At 41.2% G+C, this 15,260-nt stretch overlaps 1 protein-coding gene across 1 annotated transcript; it reads left to right on the top strand.

The window, feature by feature from the left end:
* Positions 1–2,010: 2,010 nt before the first annotated feature.
* On the top strand, positions 2,011–13,679 carry LOC149204002 (uncharacterized). The gene is made up of 3 exons (XM_089397004.1): positions 2,011–2,407; positions 10,498–11,006; positions 13,377–13,679. Exons 1-3 carry the CDS (start codon positions 2,011–2,013, stop codon positions 13,677–13,679), a joined length of 1,209 nt encoding a protein of 402 aa, XP_089253130.1.
* Positions 13,680–15,260: the final 1,581 nt, after the last annotated feature.

Raw genomic sequence — 15,260 nt, 5'->3', positions numbered from 1 at the left:
AAAGTGGCCAGTCGAAGGAGAAGCCACAAGAAATCAGCTTCAAATTCCAAAATGCCTCAACCCAGCTCCTCCAAACCTTCAACGAGCAACAAATTTGAAGCATTATCTCGTCAGAATGACCCTAGCTCTGAAATTCCCGCTCACCCAGAGAAGGAGGCAACAAAGAACAATCAATCGAAGCATGTAGATTCCAAGACTCTCCAAGAAGATCCTCTACCCCATGATACCTCCTCCTCAAATAAACTCAAAATCCCAGCATGGAATACTCAAGGAATGGAGGTAGACAACTTACAATCTAATTCTAGAATAGCAGAAGAACTAACTGAAGAATTAAATGAATCTCAGCACATGGAGGAGGAACCTAAAAGTATAGATATTGGGGAACTAGACATTCTAGGCCTAGAGCAGGCATGTAGAACAAAAAATTTTGACGAAATTCCAGACAGACAACTAGAGAATCTGGAGGAGGCCCTTTCACGGGCACAAAGAAAAAATTCTTTAGGTATTTAGACTGGCAGCCCCTGGGATGGGAGATTCATTACCAAAGATAACAAAAAGCGTGGAAGGAAAACAGACCTCCAACGAACAAGCAGAATAGGAGAAATGTTAGTGGAGTCAGGCAGGTACTCCAAGCTAACAAAGTACTATAACTCCCTTCATAATCCTTCCCGATGAAGTTAATATCATGGAATATCAGAGGACTCAATAGCCCAGGGAAAGGTAGACTACTTAAAAACATGATTATGCAAGAAAAACCACAAATCCTTTTCTTGCAAGAAACCAAATGAAATTCAATAGATTTGGAAAGAATTACAGCAAAAGTTTGGCTAGGAGGACTCACCGCTACTGTGGATGCCGATGGGGCATATGGAGGCCTTGCAATCTTATGGGACTCCTGACTATTAGGATCAACAACAATCCATGCAAATACAAATTTCATCCAAGAAATTTTTCACATCATAGGGACAAATATACGAGCTTTTAACCAATGTGTATTTCCCCTAGGAGGCTATGCATAAAGCAGAAATCCTTAACACCCTCTCAGCTATCAACACTGAGAGGCCACACCCATTATGGATTTCAGGGGGTGATTTCAACATGATCACTAGGCTGGAAAAAAAAAGGGTGGGAGGAACAGAGGAAATTAGGAAGGAAAATACCTAAAAGACTTTATTTAAAACAACTGGCTTATTGACCTACCTTTCAATAATGGAGCAACAAAAGAGTAGGGTTGCATCAGATCACTTCCCGTTTGGACAGATGCTTGCTTTCAGACAACGCTATTCATATTTGAGGAGACTTTGCTGCTTCCATCTTGCCTTACTCGGGATCTGATCACTGGAAAATCTCCATTTAATGGACTCATCCTAGCAACAAGATCCGAAGACCATTTCGCTTCGAGGCTTTCAGGATGTCCCATCCGGATTTCAACAGCTTAATTAACTCAGAATGGAACAATTTCTCCCCTCCAAGTGTTTCAAAGATGTTTCAATTTCAGCAGAAGCTTGAGCATCTCAAAGGCAAGATCAAACAATGGAATCACACTTCTTTTGGTAATATATTCCAGTCTCAAAGCACCCTCGATCAAGATATGAAACTTCTGCAGCAGAGGATTATCATTGCAGGCCATTCCGATGACCTGTCAGAATAGGAAAATGTTCTTGAGGCACAAATCATAAAGAGGGCTAAACATGAAGAAACACTATGGAGGGAAAAATCGAGAATAAGATGGCTTAAGGATGGCAAAAAAAACACAAATTTTTTTCATAGCACTACCATACAACGAAAAATGAATAACAACATAACTCACATTCAAAATGAGCAGGGGGCTAAGGTGGAAACACATGAAGAAATTGAAAGAGAACTTCCAAAATATTTCAAGAAAGCGCATCAAGAGCTACATGTAGACAAATCGTAAGCCATAGAAAAACTACTCGAAATATTCCCAAAATTATTTCAGAGGAGCATAACCAACTTCTTCTTAGGCTTGTAGAGTTATAGGAGGTTGAAATGGCAGTTCGTCAACTGAAACTGGGGAAGGCACCAGGCTCGGATGGACTCACCTCCAACTTTTTCCACAATTTCTGGGAACTAATAAAAACGGAAGTTTGGAAAGTGGTTGAGGAATCAAGAACCTTAAGATGGATGTTTCCTGGATTGAATGCCACATTCATTGCCCTAGTTCCCAAGGAAGACCAGCCCAGTACTCCTGACAAATACAAACCTATTGCTCTGTGCAATATAATCTACAAGATAGTCTCCAAAATCATTGCTTCCAGGGTCAAATTGTTGCTTCCTCTCATTATTTCACCTAAGCAATCTGGATACGTCAAAGGTCGGCAGATTATGGATGGTATCATCCTAACTCATGAAATAACCCATTCCCTGAAGCAATACAAGAAGCCAGGTATGCTCCTTAAGATAGATCTTTGAAAAGCTTTTGACAGCTTAAGTTGGATGTACATTGAAAAAACTCTAATTGCTTTTTGTTTTTCTCCTCCTTGGTTAAGATGGGTTATGAGTCTCTTATCCTCCTCCTTCTTTTCTATCCTGATCAATGGTATTCCCTCCTCTCCTTTTCATTCTTCTCAGGGAATTAGGCAGGGAGACCCTCTCTCCTCATTCCTTTTCATGATTATGGCAGAAGGATTGGGCCGAAGCATTAAATTAGCTCAGGAATCTTAGCTCCTTAGAGGCTTGTCACTTCACAACCCTTCCACCTTCACTCACTGTTATAGACATTTTTGGGCTCTGCAACCCCAATCATACATGTCCATAAACCAAGGGCTCCTAAGTCCCTAAAAGTGTTGTTTCATACTCTAAAGGAAGAAGGTCAGCTGATTACATCATCTCCTAGAAGTTCTCCACAAGAAACTGCTTAGAACTGGTCAAAACTGGACCATATAGGTTGCTCAGTGCTAAGGGTGCGATGCATCCCACCTACACAGTGAAAAGTGTGCGTTGCATACTGAAAAGCCCTTTTGTAGGGTGCGATGGGCGAGAGTGGACAAATGGCAGAGACAGTTTGCGAGGTGGATGATCATGGAATCTTCGAGAAACTTCTCTTGTGACACTTGCCTCTTTGAATTAGCCCAGGGATGAGTAAGAGATCATCAATCTCCAAGTGGAATCAAGGACTATCAGAGAGAGGAAACTAATCAAAATCCCAGAAGCTGACTCACCCCCTGCAATCATCTTTATATGGATCCGTCATCCCAGAGATCCAAAGGCTGGAATTTTGTATCTTGTAAGGAAGTTCTATTGGTTTCTTGGTAGAACATCATAGTGTTGGGTGATCTAAGCTTTTCATGAGGTGAAAGAAGGGCATTCATGCTGGAGGATGACGCTGGGTCAGAAAAATTGGTTGTCAGCCTCTTGTTTATTCTTGATATTAATAAAGATATTCAAGTTTTCCTCCACATTCTTGTATGTTTGATGATATATGCATTTGTGTGGTCAATATATATCTGGTCCTATATTGTTTATGATTGTAGATCTCTGTTATTTGATATTATTATGCTACTTTTATCCCACAGGTGCTCTTTGAAGCTGGGTAGATGAAGGAGAAGCGACAAGGATCTGTCAGAAGGGAGAGGAACCGAGCAAGGAACCAAGCACAAGACTGAGGTTGGTGTCCTTCATTTCCCTCTCATCTACTTCTCATAAAGGAAAAAAAAAGTAGTTTTAGTTTGTTTGTTTCTAAGATAGCTACCAGTCTTAGTGGGACTAGCAGCTCTGAGTGGACACTAGATTTCCCAATAACAAAATGGTGACTACACTGGGGAGTGAATAGATTGTTTGTTTGTTTATATTTGTTTGTTTTATAAACTTACAGACAGAACCTGAAGTCAAGCCAGCTAGCCTTTGAACTGCATTTTCTATGCAAGTGCAAAGTAGATCAATGTTGCTTCAGTCAATCTCTAGGTTTTGTTTATAAACTGAACAATTGATTTACAAACCTTCTAATTTCCCTAGTGGTGGCTCTAGTAACCTCATTAGATCAGCCTCTATGATTTCTATTTACTGTACATCACTTGCTCGGCCTAAATCCCTGAACTGAGCTGCAAACTGTGACCCGGAACCCAGTTGAAGTCTCGTCCCTGGACCATCGCACCTTCTAATCTTAGGAATATAGATGCATCACACCTCCCATGTGTAGTAGGTGCGCTGCATCGCACTTTCCCTGTGTTGCAGGTGCACTGATTAGACAAGACCTCTTCTGCTCTCAGTTTTTGGTTTCTGTGTTCACTCTTTTCAGCTCTATTAAGGAGTTTTGCGGTTTGTGATCAATATACCATTGTGGAAACCCCCTTCCTTTCCGTCATTCCACCTCCATTGTGCAAATAATTGTGAATTTTTTTATGTATTGTGCGCCATTTTCAGTTCTCGTTTACAAAGAAGCAGCGTAATCGAACTGTCGCTTTTTGATTTGAAAGTGTCACAAGTGTCATTTTCAGTTTAAGAGAAGAATTCTATTTTTCTTGATGGTCGATTATATAGTTACTCTTGTATTTGATTTGAATTAGTAGTTTTTCAAGTGTCGAAAGCAGTTTTCAATTCAAAATAGCAAAGTGTTGTCATTATCTTCCTTTCGTTCTTGAAGAGAAATTTGTTAGTATTGTCGCTTTGAAGAGATAATTCAGATTTGTACTTAGCATTCTTCTTGTCGTTCAGACATTAAGAAAGCTGAAAACAAATATATGCATGTGCATTTTCATTTATACTGCTTGTTGGTTTGATTTAGGACATTGCATCCAGTGTGTGCTCTCTGCTCTATGTTGAAAGAATATCATCTCTCTTTCTTTAGTAGCTAGGATTTTCATTGCAAAAAGAAGATTAAATGATTGTTTATCATCCTAGATTTCATTTTAGGAATTATATCTACATCACGCGGTGAACCAGAAAAGAAAGTTTCTTAAGAAAGATCAACTGTAAAATAAATTCAATGAACATAAAAATGCTTTGGAACTTAACGCACAACATCTAGAAGTCTAGGCTAGAGACGTATTTCAACGTCATAAAGCCTAGTAACTGTCGCTTTCATTGTTTGTTGGGTGATTCCTCCTCTTTGAAATGACAAGTGCTAGTATGGACTTGTGCTCCCACATACCTTTGAGTATATATTGGGAGACCACAATAGGCTATATCCTTTATCCATAGGAAGCTGTGTCTGCCGCCCTATTGGTCGCAATGCACTGAACACAACATTCGGGAATATTGACTGCCATACCGTAAAAAGTATTCTGCAGTTTTGTGATTGGTTTGGTAATCCCTCTATCTAGATTTATAGAGTAGTCTCTTTCGTTCCTTTTCAGACTCCTTAAAGGAAAAGGTCCATCTGAGCACTTGTCACTTCAGGCTCATTAAAAATCGAAGGCAACTAGAGTCATATTTTGTTTTTTCTCGACTCTGAGAAATCGAAAAAACAAGTTGTTTCAAAGCATCTAAAATTTATTTTAATCGGAATAATATCACCATTCCCGCGTTGGTCTTAGGTTGAGAAAAATGGAGTCCACTAACCAAGGATTTCCCCTTGGGGGAAATCCTAGTCCTTTCTCCTCTTGGGGAGATGTTGGTGCACCTCACATGGCCACATTGTCACTTCCAGGATTGATGATTGGCTTGCCAATATGGCTCTTCTCGACCTCCATCATTCAGAACACCGTGATTCCTGAGCAATCAAGTCAACAACTGGATGATACTAAAGTTACCCCCCAACCTTCTACATCATTTGATTCTCCCTCTCCTCCTTCCTCCTTGCTTGATAAAGCTGGTAAGGCCAAAAATCAAGTAACTAAGAAGGAGAAGAAGGGGAAGGAGAAGAAATAGAAGAAGAGGAAGGAGCCAAAGATGAAAGGGGTAACCAGGCACCGTTCAATGAAAATCCACACACTACACCATCAAAGCCTAAATCTCCATGTGTCATTTGCAAAGGAGACCACTATCATCGAGAGTTTCCTTGCATCCCTCGGATCTTAAGGGACTGGTCTCCTCGCTTGCACAACCGGGTGTCATCAACCTCTGAAGACCATGTTGAAAGTACACCATCAACTAGTGAAAGCAAAGCATTCGAACGAAAAAGGAAATGTAAATTTCCTTGTAAACTGTGTGAAGGTGATCACGCCGTCCACCGTTGTCCCTTCCTAGACGAAGCTAAAAGAGTTTTGGATGACCGTCTGACTTCACTGATACGGCTTCCTCCTAGATACAAGAAACTCTTACCGAGTCCATCGCTAGTTGAAAATCAGACCGACATGCTAGTGTGGTCAGTCAAAACATCTATCATTGAAGATAAACCCGCTAAATCCATACTAGATGAAAGTCAAAAGGTTGAGATGGCAGTCGACCTGGTCTTGCCTTCAGAAGGTCCATCTTCAGATGACACAATCATCGAAGAGAATGAGAATGACACCGTTCAAATTCTTTTCGTAAACACAAACTCCGATGAACATGGGGGCAGTCTACCCATTCCTTTACCACAGGAAGGAAGTTCGTTAGAGTGATATTCGGCCGTCTATTCGGTGCCACCTCTGAGCAACCTAGTAGTTTCCTTCGATTGGAATCTACTAGGATAACATACCATTCTGAATCATTGTACAAGCTTACAAAATGATCATGGTCGGTACCATCATAGATGAAGGGGCTTCTGTGAATATCCTTTCCTCAACTGCTTGGGAAGCGCTTGGCTCGCCATCGCTTCTGCCTAAGATGAGAAATCTGACAGGCTTCGACAAAGGAACGATTCGACTGTTAGGGATCCTTCCCAATGTGCCCATAACATTGAGAAGGAAAACCGTTTACGTGAATTTAATGGTAGTTCAAGGACCTCTAGATTATAATCTACTCCTTGGATGTGACTATATTTATAGCATGGGAGCCATTGTCTCCTCACTCTTTATAGTAATGTGTTTTCCGCATGAAGGCCAAGTCGTCAAGCTCGTAGACCAGCTTTCATTACCTGGCTCACACATAGCTAATAGTCAAATGCCATTCCTAAATGGTATTTTTCACGCAAGGAATGTCTCATCAATCTGTAGTCTGTGCACCTAAAGAGCGCGAGTGATTTGGGAGGACATGACTGAAACCTAGGGAGCTTGCACCCTGGTCTATTTCGGCAGGAAAACCTTGGGTATAGGGTAGGTTTCCATGGAGGATACATGACTAGTCTGACACACCCGTCCATTTAGGAAAATGGGATTAGACTGGAATAAGATTCCCTCGTCAAATTTATGTGAGTGGAGGACCGCGCCACTCACCTTTATCTATTTCGGTAGACATCGCTAAGGAAGCATTTTGTCTGCAACACGGATGGAGAGCTTTCATATGGTAACCTGGAAAATTTTCGCTATACCTGGGGGCATGCAAACCTTTTTGCATGAAAGTGAAGAGCGACCATTTATTTTCTTAGTTTGTAGTTTCTCAACCCTTTAAACTCATAGGATTGGTCGTTCCTAACTTTCATAATGAAAGGATCCGAAGCAAAGTTTCAAATGGTGCAAGCTCCCTAAAAATTGAACCTATCGATGAGACATCCTTATTATACGACTGGCAGGAGTAGTTTTTATGTGGAGTTCAAGCTCATTAAAAATTAAACATAAGCAATGAACAAACGTTCACCTAGAGTTTAAGCTCATTAAAAAATGAACCAATTTCCGGTAAATAACCATTGTGAATGCATTATCATCAACTTTTGAGCCCTGGTCGTGTTCTCATCATCATCTCCACTCTATTTCAGCCGATCATTCACTTGACTCGTAAAATATGAAAATATTGCTGAGTGATTGGCCTCTCCAACTCGTTAAAGTGACCAGAAGTGCTATCCCTCCTCTAGATTTTAATCTTTTTGGACCTGAGGGATTATTACACAAAACGATCGAGCGCTTTTTTGTTTGGCTCATTAAAATTACTAAAAATTCATCACTTTTGTATTATTTTATACTTTTTCAGACTTAAGGGATTATATGACGAAAAGGGATTATTGGAGTTTCCTTTACGTCCCTTTCAAAATCTCTAAAATTCAAAAGGACCGAGTTATCTTTGTCGTTAAACTCGTTAAACCCGAATAGCGACAAACTTGTCCATACAGACAAGAACGAGTTTCACTATCACTAGGCTCATTAAAACATAGCGACGGGTTTGCCCAAGGGGAAAATTATAGAACAATCATATGTTATCCTCATCAAGCTTGACAAAAATAAAGAGGTACTGGTCAGCAATGACTAGGGAAAAATTGGGAAGAAAACTTGAAGGAACTTTATTGGTAGCAAGTCGCTCTTGAACATGACACTTTCACTCTGCATCTGAGTTGGGTTGGGTTGTTCGGTTCACTGGTCATATCACCATTGGTCCACCGCACCATCCATATTTGGGGTTAACGCTACCAATCCATGTCAGTGTCACTGGTATGCTTAAGAGAAGTCACTCAGAGAATTCACCTGTGTCTCATCCGCTGCAATACATTCACGCTCCATTCTTTCATGACTGCCACCCTGAACCCTGTATCATCAGATCGTTTTCACCTCCAAAATCATTTACTCCATTCTATGTCATAGATGTAGGATTCATTAAGGCCCTCCTACGATGGGTCGCTTCTCGTCGACATTAGCTCATTATCCAAGAAGTCGACTTAGGAACAACCCTTTCAGTACTTTGAAGCTTGCATGCCTCAATGGCAAGTTTCTCACTTCTGGCGACAGGTTTACATCAATGGCTTTTGACCGAAAGATTTTGCGTGGTGTTTGACACCAAGTCCCTTATTCACACCATGCGAATTGTATTGTAGTACCTTGAGGGTCATCATCATTATCGGTGATTCCTCTTGCACCTGTTAACAACTTACATCATTGGCTGGTAATCAGGTGATGTCTTTCCATGTTTGACTCCATAACATCTTTCACATGGATCAACTTGTACTCAGAGTGAATATTGAATGAGTTTGAAGACCTCGGATCTAGTTTCATCCATCTGGGATGCGATATATTCAGGAAAATAAAGACATCAAATGTACATTGTTGCTGCACAAATGATCATCCAAATCAAAGGATAACGACTCTATCAGAATCATCAGTCTCCTGCACAGACGGCTATGTGTCTTATGCGCATGAAAATGAATTTATAAAGCTGAGCATGGGAATGCCCGCCTTAGCTAGATCATGAAAAATATTATGAAGATAATGAGAGCGATGGCGGCCTTTTAGTCGAGTGTTCGCTTTCATTTTACTTATTGGGTGGGGGGGCATAGGTCGTATTGTATTGTTTCTTATTGTAGGTCGCCTCACAACTTGCAAAAACTTTGGATCCTCATGATAAAGCATTTCACCCGACATCAAAAGATTAACGACCCCATGCTTTAAGGGGCAACTGTTGTAGACATTTTTGGGCTCTGCAACCCCAATCATACATGTCGATAAACCAAGGGCTCCTAAGTCCCTAAAAGTGTTGTTTCATACCCTAAAGGAACAAGGTTAGCTGATTACATCATCTCCCAGAAGTTCTCCACAGGAAACTACTAAGAACTGGTCAAAACTGGACCATACAGGTTGCTAAATTCTAAGGGTGCGGTGCATCCCACGTTCCCAGTGAAAAGGGTGCAATGCATACTAAAAAGCCCTTATGTAGGGTGCGATGGGTGAGAGTGGAGAAATGGAAGAAACAGTTTGCGAGGTGGATGATCATGGAATTTTCCAGAAATTTCTCCTGTGACACTTGCCTCTCTGAATTCGCCCAGGGATGAGTAAGAGATCATCAATCTCCAAGTGGAATCAAGGACTATTAGAGAGAGGAAACTAATCAAAATCCCAAAAACTGACTCACCCTCTTCAATCATCTATATATGGATCCCTCATCCGAGAGATCCAAAGGCTAGAATTTTGTATCTTGTAAGGAAGTGTTGTTGGTTTCTTGGTGGAACATCATAGTGTTGGGTGATCTAAGCTTTTCATGAGGTGAAAGAAGGGCTTTCATGCTGGAGGATGAAACTGGGTCAAAACAATTGGTTGTAATCCTCTTTGCTATTCTTGATATTAATAAAGCTATTTAAGTTTTCCTCCACATTCTTGTATGTTTGACGATATATGCATTTGTGTGGTCAATATATATTTGGTCCTATACTGTTTATGATTGTAGATCTCTGTTCTTTGATAGTATTATGGTGCTTTGATCCCACAGGTTCTCTTTGAAGCTGGGTAGATGAAGGAGAAGCGGCAAGGATCTATCAGAAGGGAGAGGAACCGAGCAAGGAACCAAGCACAAGACTGATGTTGGTGTCCTTCATTCCCCTCTCATCTACTTCTCATGAAGGAAAACAAAAGTAGTTTTAGTTAGTTTGTTTCTAAGATAGCTACCAGTCTTAGTGGCACTAGCAGCTCCGAGTGGACACTAGATTTCCTGATAACACTCACTAGCAATTTGTTGATGACAACAAGATTTTTGGTCATCCTTCCGTCCAGGAATCTTGTCAGCTCAAATCTTTACTGACGGATTTCTCGGATGCCTTAGGAGATACGATCAATAAATCTAAACCCCAGATATTCCTTTTCTGTACCCCTGCTATTACCCGAGTAGCTATAGCCCGCATTCTTGGATTTTCTATTGCCGTCCTTCCCTCCAAATACTTAGGAGCTTCGTTGACTGCCTCAGACTTGAAGCATTCCTCATGGAAGATCCTCCTAGAAAAATTGGAGGCTCGCCTTTCCTCTTGGACACACAGAGCCCTAAATATTGTGAGTCATCTGGTCCTTATAAAAGCCATTCTTCATTCCATGCTACTTTATCTTTTCTCCATTCTTGCAGCTCCCAAATGGGTTCTTAAAGAAATCAAGCATCTCCAAAGATCCTTTTTCTGGGGTAGCACAGGACACAAACGAAAATGGGCTCTTGTCAAATGGAACACAGTTTGTCTTCCAAAGAGAGGTGGTGGTACTGGATTAACGGATCCTTCTTATAGAAATGAGGTCATGGGGGCCCGTATTTGGTGGAAATGGCTTACTGCGCCACTCACCCCCTGGGTTACTCTCTGGAAACAACAAAGTATGCAAGCAATCGCGCAACGGAGGAACTAATACGAATGTCAAAAGTTAGCATGGGCTCCCTAATATAGAATTCGGCCAAGCAACATAGAAGCCTCATTCAACAACATAGTTTCTGGGAAGTTAAGAACGGAAACACTGCAAGATTTTGGGAAGATTCCTGGGAGCAGATGCCCAAGTTATAGGACCTAATTTCCCATTTACAACTTCCGGAGCAGGATATGCAGACATATGAGAAGGTTAAAAACATTTGGAATCTCTCTTCAACTCAAGGATATAGGCAATGGATCAAAGCAGATCAAATTCTAAGACAAGGAACGCCACAAGTTAAAAAAACTCTTGACTCAGAATTAATGAAAAGGAGAATACAACTATCTAACAAAAGGGATATTCTTAGATGGGGATATGAAGAAAAAGGTACCTTTACTACAAGAGAGGATTATAATATCATTATCAAGGAACATATGGTGAAATACCCTCTCTAGAGCAAAGTGTGGGACCCTACCAACTGGCCGAAAATTTCCACCTTTCTCTGGCTCCTTTGTCATAACAAGATCCTCACATGGGACAATCTTAGGAAGAGGAACTATCATGGGCCCTCTAGGTGCCCTAACTGCAGATAAGAGGAGGAATCTGTAAAGCATCTCATGCATTCCTGTCATATTGCACGCAAGCTCTGGGAAAAGGTCAGTTTCCGATGCCGAAAGGAAGGAAGAATACATGGAGACATCATCGCCACAGTTTGCAACTGGGATCAGAATCCTTATCAAAGAAAGATTTTAAATTTCTTATGGAATATCATTCCCGGCTTCCTCATGCCGACCATCTGGAAGGAAAGAAAATGTAGAATCTTCAAGGATCATTTTGCGCCTTTAGAGAATCTTTGGAAAATTATTTGCCAAAATATCAAGGAAACCATCTCTCTCCATACCTGGTATCAGGAGGACCTTCCTACCATCCCCCAAGAACAAAACATCTGGGCTAACTAGAACCTTCACTGGAATCAAGAACATGTTTCCAAAGGAACAACACCTCTGTTGGGTTGTGTCCCTGAAAAGTGGCTCCCCCCTCCCAAGAAAATGTTCCAGCTAAACTTTGATGGGGCCTCAAAAGGTAATCCAGGTAAATCGGGCTTTGGAGGTATTTTCAGAGACTATAAGGGTGCTCCTCTTCTATCCTTCCTAGGATCAAAAGGATGGGATAACAATAATTCAACTAAATTGGAAGTTCTTTGGCAGGGTCTCATTCTAGCTCATAACAAGTGACTCTTTCCGCTTTTCATAGAAGGCGATTCTCAGATCATTATAAATATGGTCTCCAAAATTATGCAAGGAACTCCCTCAAGTAAAGTGAGCAACAGATGGAGAATGGCGAGAAGGCTTGAGCTCATTGAATGCTGGCTCTCCTCTCACAGGGCGATCACTCATAAGCACATCTGCTGGGAAGGAAATAAAGTAGCTAACTTACTTGCTAACCTTGGAGTTGAATGTGGATTGGATCTTCACACAAGATCAATTTCCAGATTGGCCTCTGAAACCCAACTCACAGAATTCCAAAACGTTGTGAAGAATGAAATGAAACAACAAGGGGAAGAGCATCGGGATGCGGGTGAATTAAATGTCAATTTATGGAATTAATTAAGGGTGCAGGCGCTCAGTCCTGCCAGCTGCAGAATAGCGTGGTTCTCCATGCTCAAATCTACCTCAACCTGGCTCACCTAAGGCGAGAGCGATTCTACCTGAAGATTGACTTAACTACTCACTTTGTCTGAGGCAAGGCAATTGCTGGTATAATCATGGCGAATTCGGCTCTCCATCCTAGTATTTATTCCCCGTCTTCTTGCCTCTACCCATCCCTTGTAGCATTTCTCTATAGTAGGTTGGTTTCAGCCTTCAGTGGGTTGCTCTTGGTGGCTATTGTTTTTGGAATTGCACTTCCCTCTCTCCATTCTCAAGCCTGTTCCTTTGACTTTGCTCGAATTATCTTGGTGTTGTCTTGTCTCCCCTCCAAATATTCCTGTTTTTTTGAGCTTTTCCTCTATGGCCTCACCATGGTCCATCATCGCATGAGAAGCTGCCATGGAGGGTGTCATGGCGCTCATGGGAATTCTTAGATGACTCACTCTGTTGATCAACCCCGTCCCCTGCTACTCAACCCTTATCTCAGGCGAATTCACCTCCTCCCAACACTTCCCGCAGGCCTTTCCCGCATAATGCTTCTCAATATACTCCCTTTAAGTTTCAGAGCAGCCTAAATAGGCTCATCATCATGGCCAATATCACTATTATCTTTTCCGAGGAAGAGGCTCTGCCTCAAGCTACAAAGAGAACTTCGGCTGATCTTTCTTAGGGTGGTCCTAGAAGGGTGGGCAGCCATGGCATTGAGAAGAATTTGGTAGATGAAGGCAAGGTGGAAGGGCATGGTGAGCAGCATGATGAGGGTGGTGCTCCTGGCGACTTTCAGCCACCAGGTGGTAGCTCTCATGGAGCCTATGTCACGATGGCCATTGCAGGTAGTTCCAGTGACACCCATCCCTCGTCGGTTCCTCCAGGCGGTAGCGGTGCTGGTGACGTGGCTAAGGATGAAGAAACTTGGTATGGAAATGCTTGCTCGGTTGTGGAGGAGCTACTTGACCAGGACGTGGAAATGTGATGCCACTTGGACATTTTTTTGTCCTCCTAGTTTCTTTCTGGTGTTTCTTTTGGTTAAACTTCAGGCGGTTTTGGGATGGTGGTTCTAGTTTACCCTCGGAAGTTTGGTAGCTTGGTTCTTTTTTCCTAGTGGGGTGGCAGCCTATTTCTCTTCTACGGATTTGGTTAGCGTCTCTGTTTCTTGTTTCTGGTCTTGAAATTTTCTAGTTCCTATGATCTTATCGTTGTATTCCGGTTCCAATGTTTGGCTCCTTGATTACTGTAACTGGTTCTCCCATTCTTGGGACAATTTTTCTGCGTTGAATGCTCTCAGTTGCTCTTGCCTAAGGCTTCAACTTCCTTGTAGCATTATTTTGATTTTCCTTTGCTAGATTTAGCCTTTATCAAGAAAAAAAAATAGTGGGCTTCTATGGGGCACAATAATAATAGTATGGGGACTACATGGGTAAAACAATATATTAATGGGGTTGTAGTAATAGCAATAAGGGGTTATGCTAGTAGTATAGGGGCCTAACATGCCCCTCTCCTTCAAAAACTGTTGTCCTCAACACTTGAGTAGTTCTTCATGCTTCTGTACAAAATTCTTGTCCTCCCATGTGGAATCTTCAGCGGGTAAGTTCTGCCACCTAATGAGATACTCTGAAATTGATCGATTTCGTAGTTGTTGGGTTCTTGTTTCTATGACTTCTCCAGGTTCCAATATGATTTTTCCTCCCTCTTCAAGTTTTGGAAATATTGTCTGAATTGGGATATTCTGCAACGTTCGAATGAGTGGCCAAACTACATTGTCCTTCTTCCATTCATCCCTTGCTTAGTTTATCCAATTTTGTTGGATAATAGAAATAACACAAAACAATTCTTCCACATCCTCATCCTTTCTTGAGAGTGCATCTGCAACAAAAAGTTTCTTCCCTTTTCTATAGATGATGTCAAAGCCATAACCCAACATATTTGTGACCCATTTTCTCTGTTCTTCTAAAGATAATATTTTTTATAAAAAGTATGTAAGACTATCATGATCCATTTTTACCTTGAAGTGTCTTCCCACTGGGTAACGTCGCCATTTCTTAAGTGCATGTAATATTGCCAACATTTCCTTCTCATAAATAGCTTGCTTGAGATGTAGCCATAAAAATACCCAATCACATACATCAAAACATTTTTCACTACGATGTTGATCTACCTATTGTTTCATTCGATTTTGCACCAAAGTGGCGTTATCCTTTAAAAGTTGGAGAACTTGTTGTTGATGCTTGATGTGATTTTTCACTACTTGAACCTTTTTCTTCTTGATATGTCCTTATATCTTGAGGGTTTAAGGAGTGGTAATTTCTTCCAATGCTTTACAAGATATAGTTGGATTCATTCCTGGATGATCAATGCGATCTTTCACTTCTTGAACAGTTTTCTCCTTGATATGTCCTTCTATCTTGATAGTTTGAGCAGTGATAATTCCAGCCAATGCATTACAAGATATGGTTGGATTCATTTCTTCTTTCTCGATGTGATCTTTCACTTCTTGAACCTTTTTATTCTTGATATGTCCTTCTATCTTGAGAGTTTGAGTAGTGGCAATTTTTGC

The sequence above is a fragment of the Pinus tabuliformis genome, chromosome 1_2 (assembly GCF_031772625.1).
Source record: "Pinus tabuliformis cultivar Carrire ecotype Pingquan chromosome 1_2, CPIR1, whole genome shotgun sequence".
NCBI classification, from domain to species: Eukaryota; Viridiplantae; Streptophyta; class Pinopsida; order Pinales; family Pinaceae; genus Pinus; species Pinus tabuliformis.
Note: the sequence above shows the minus strand (reverse complement) of the source record. Positions and strands in the feature narration are given on the sequence as shown.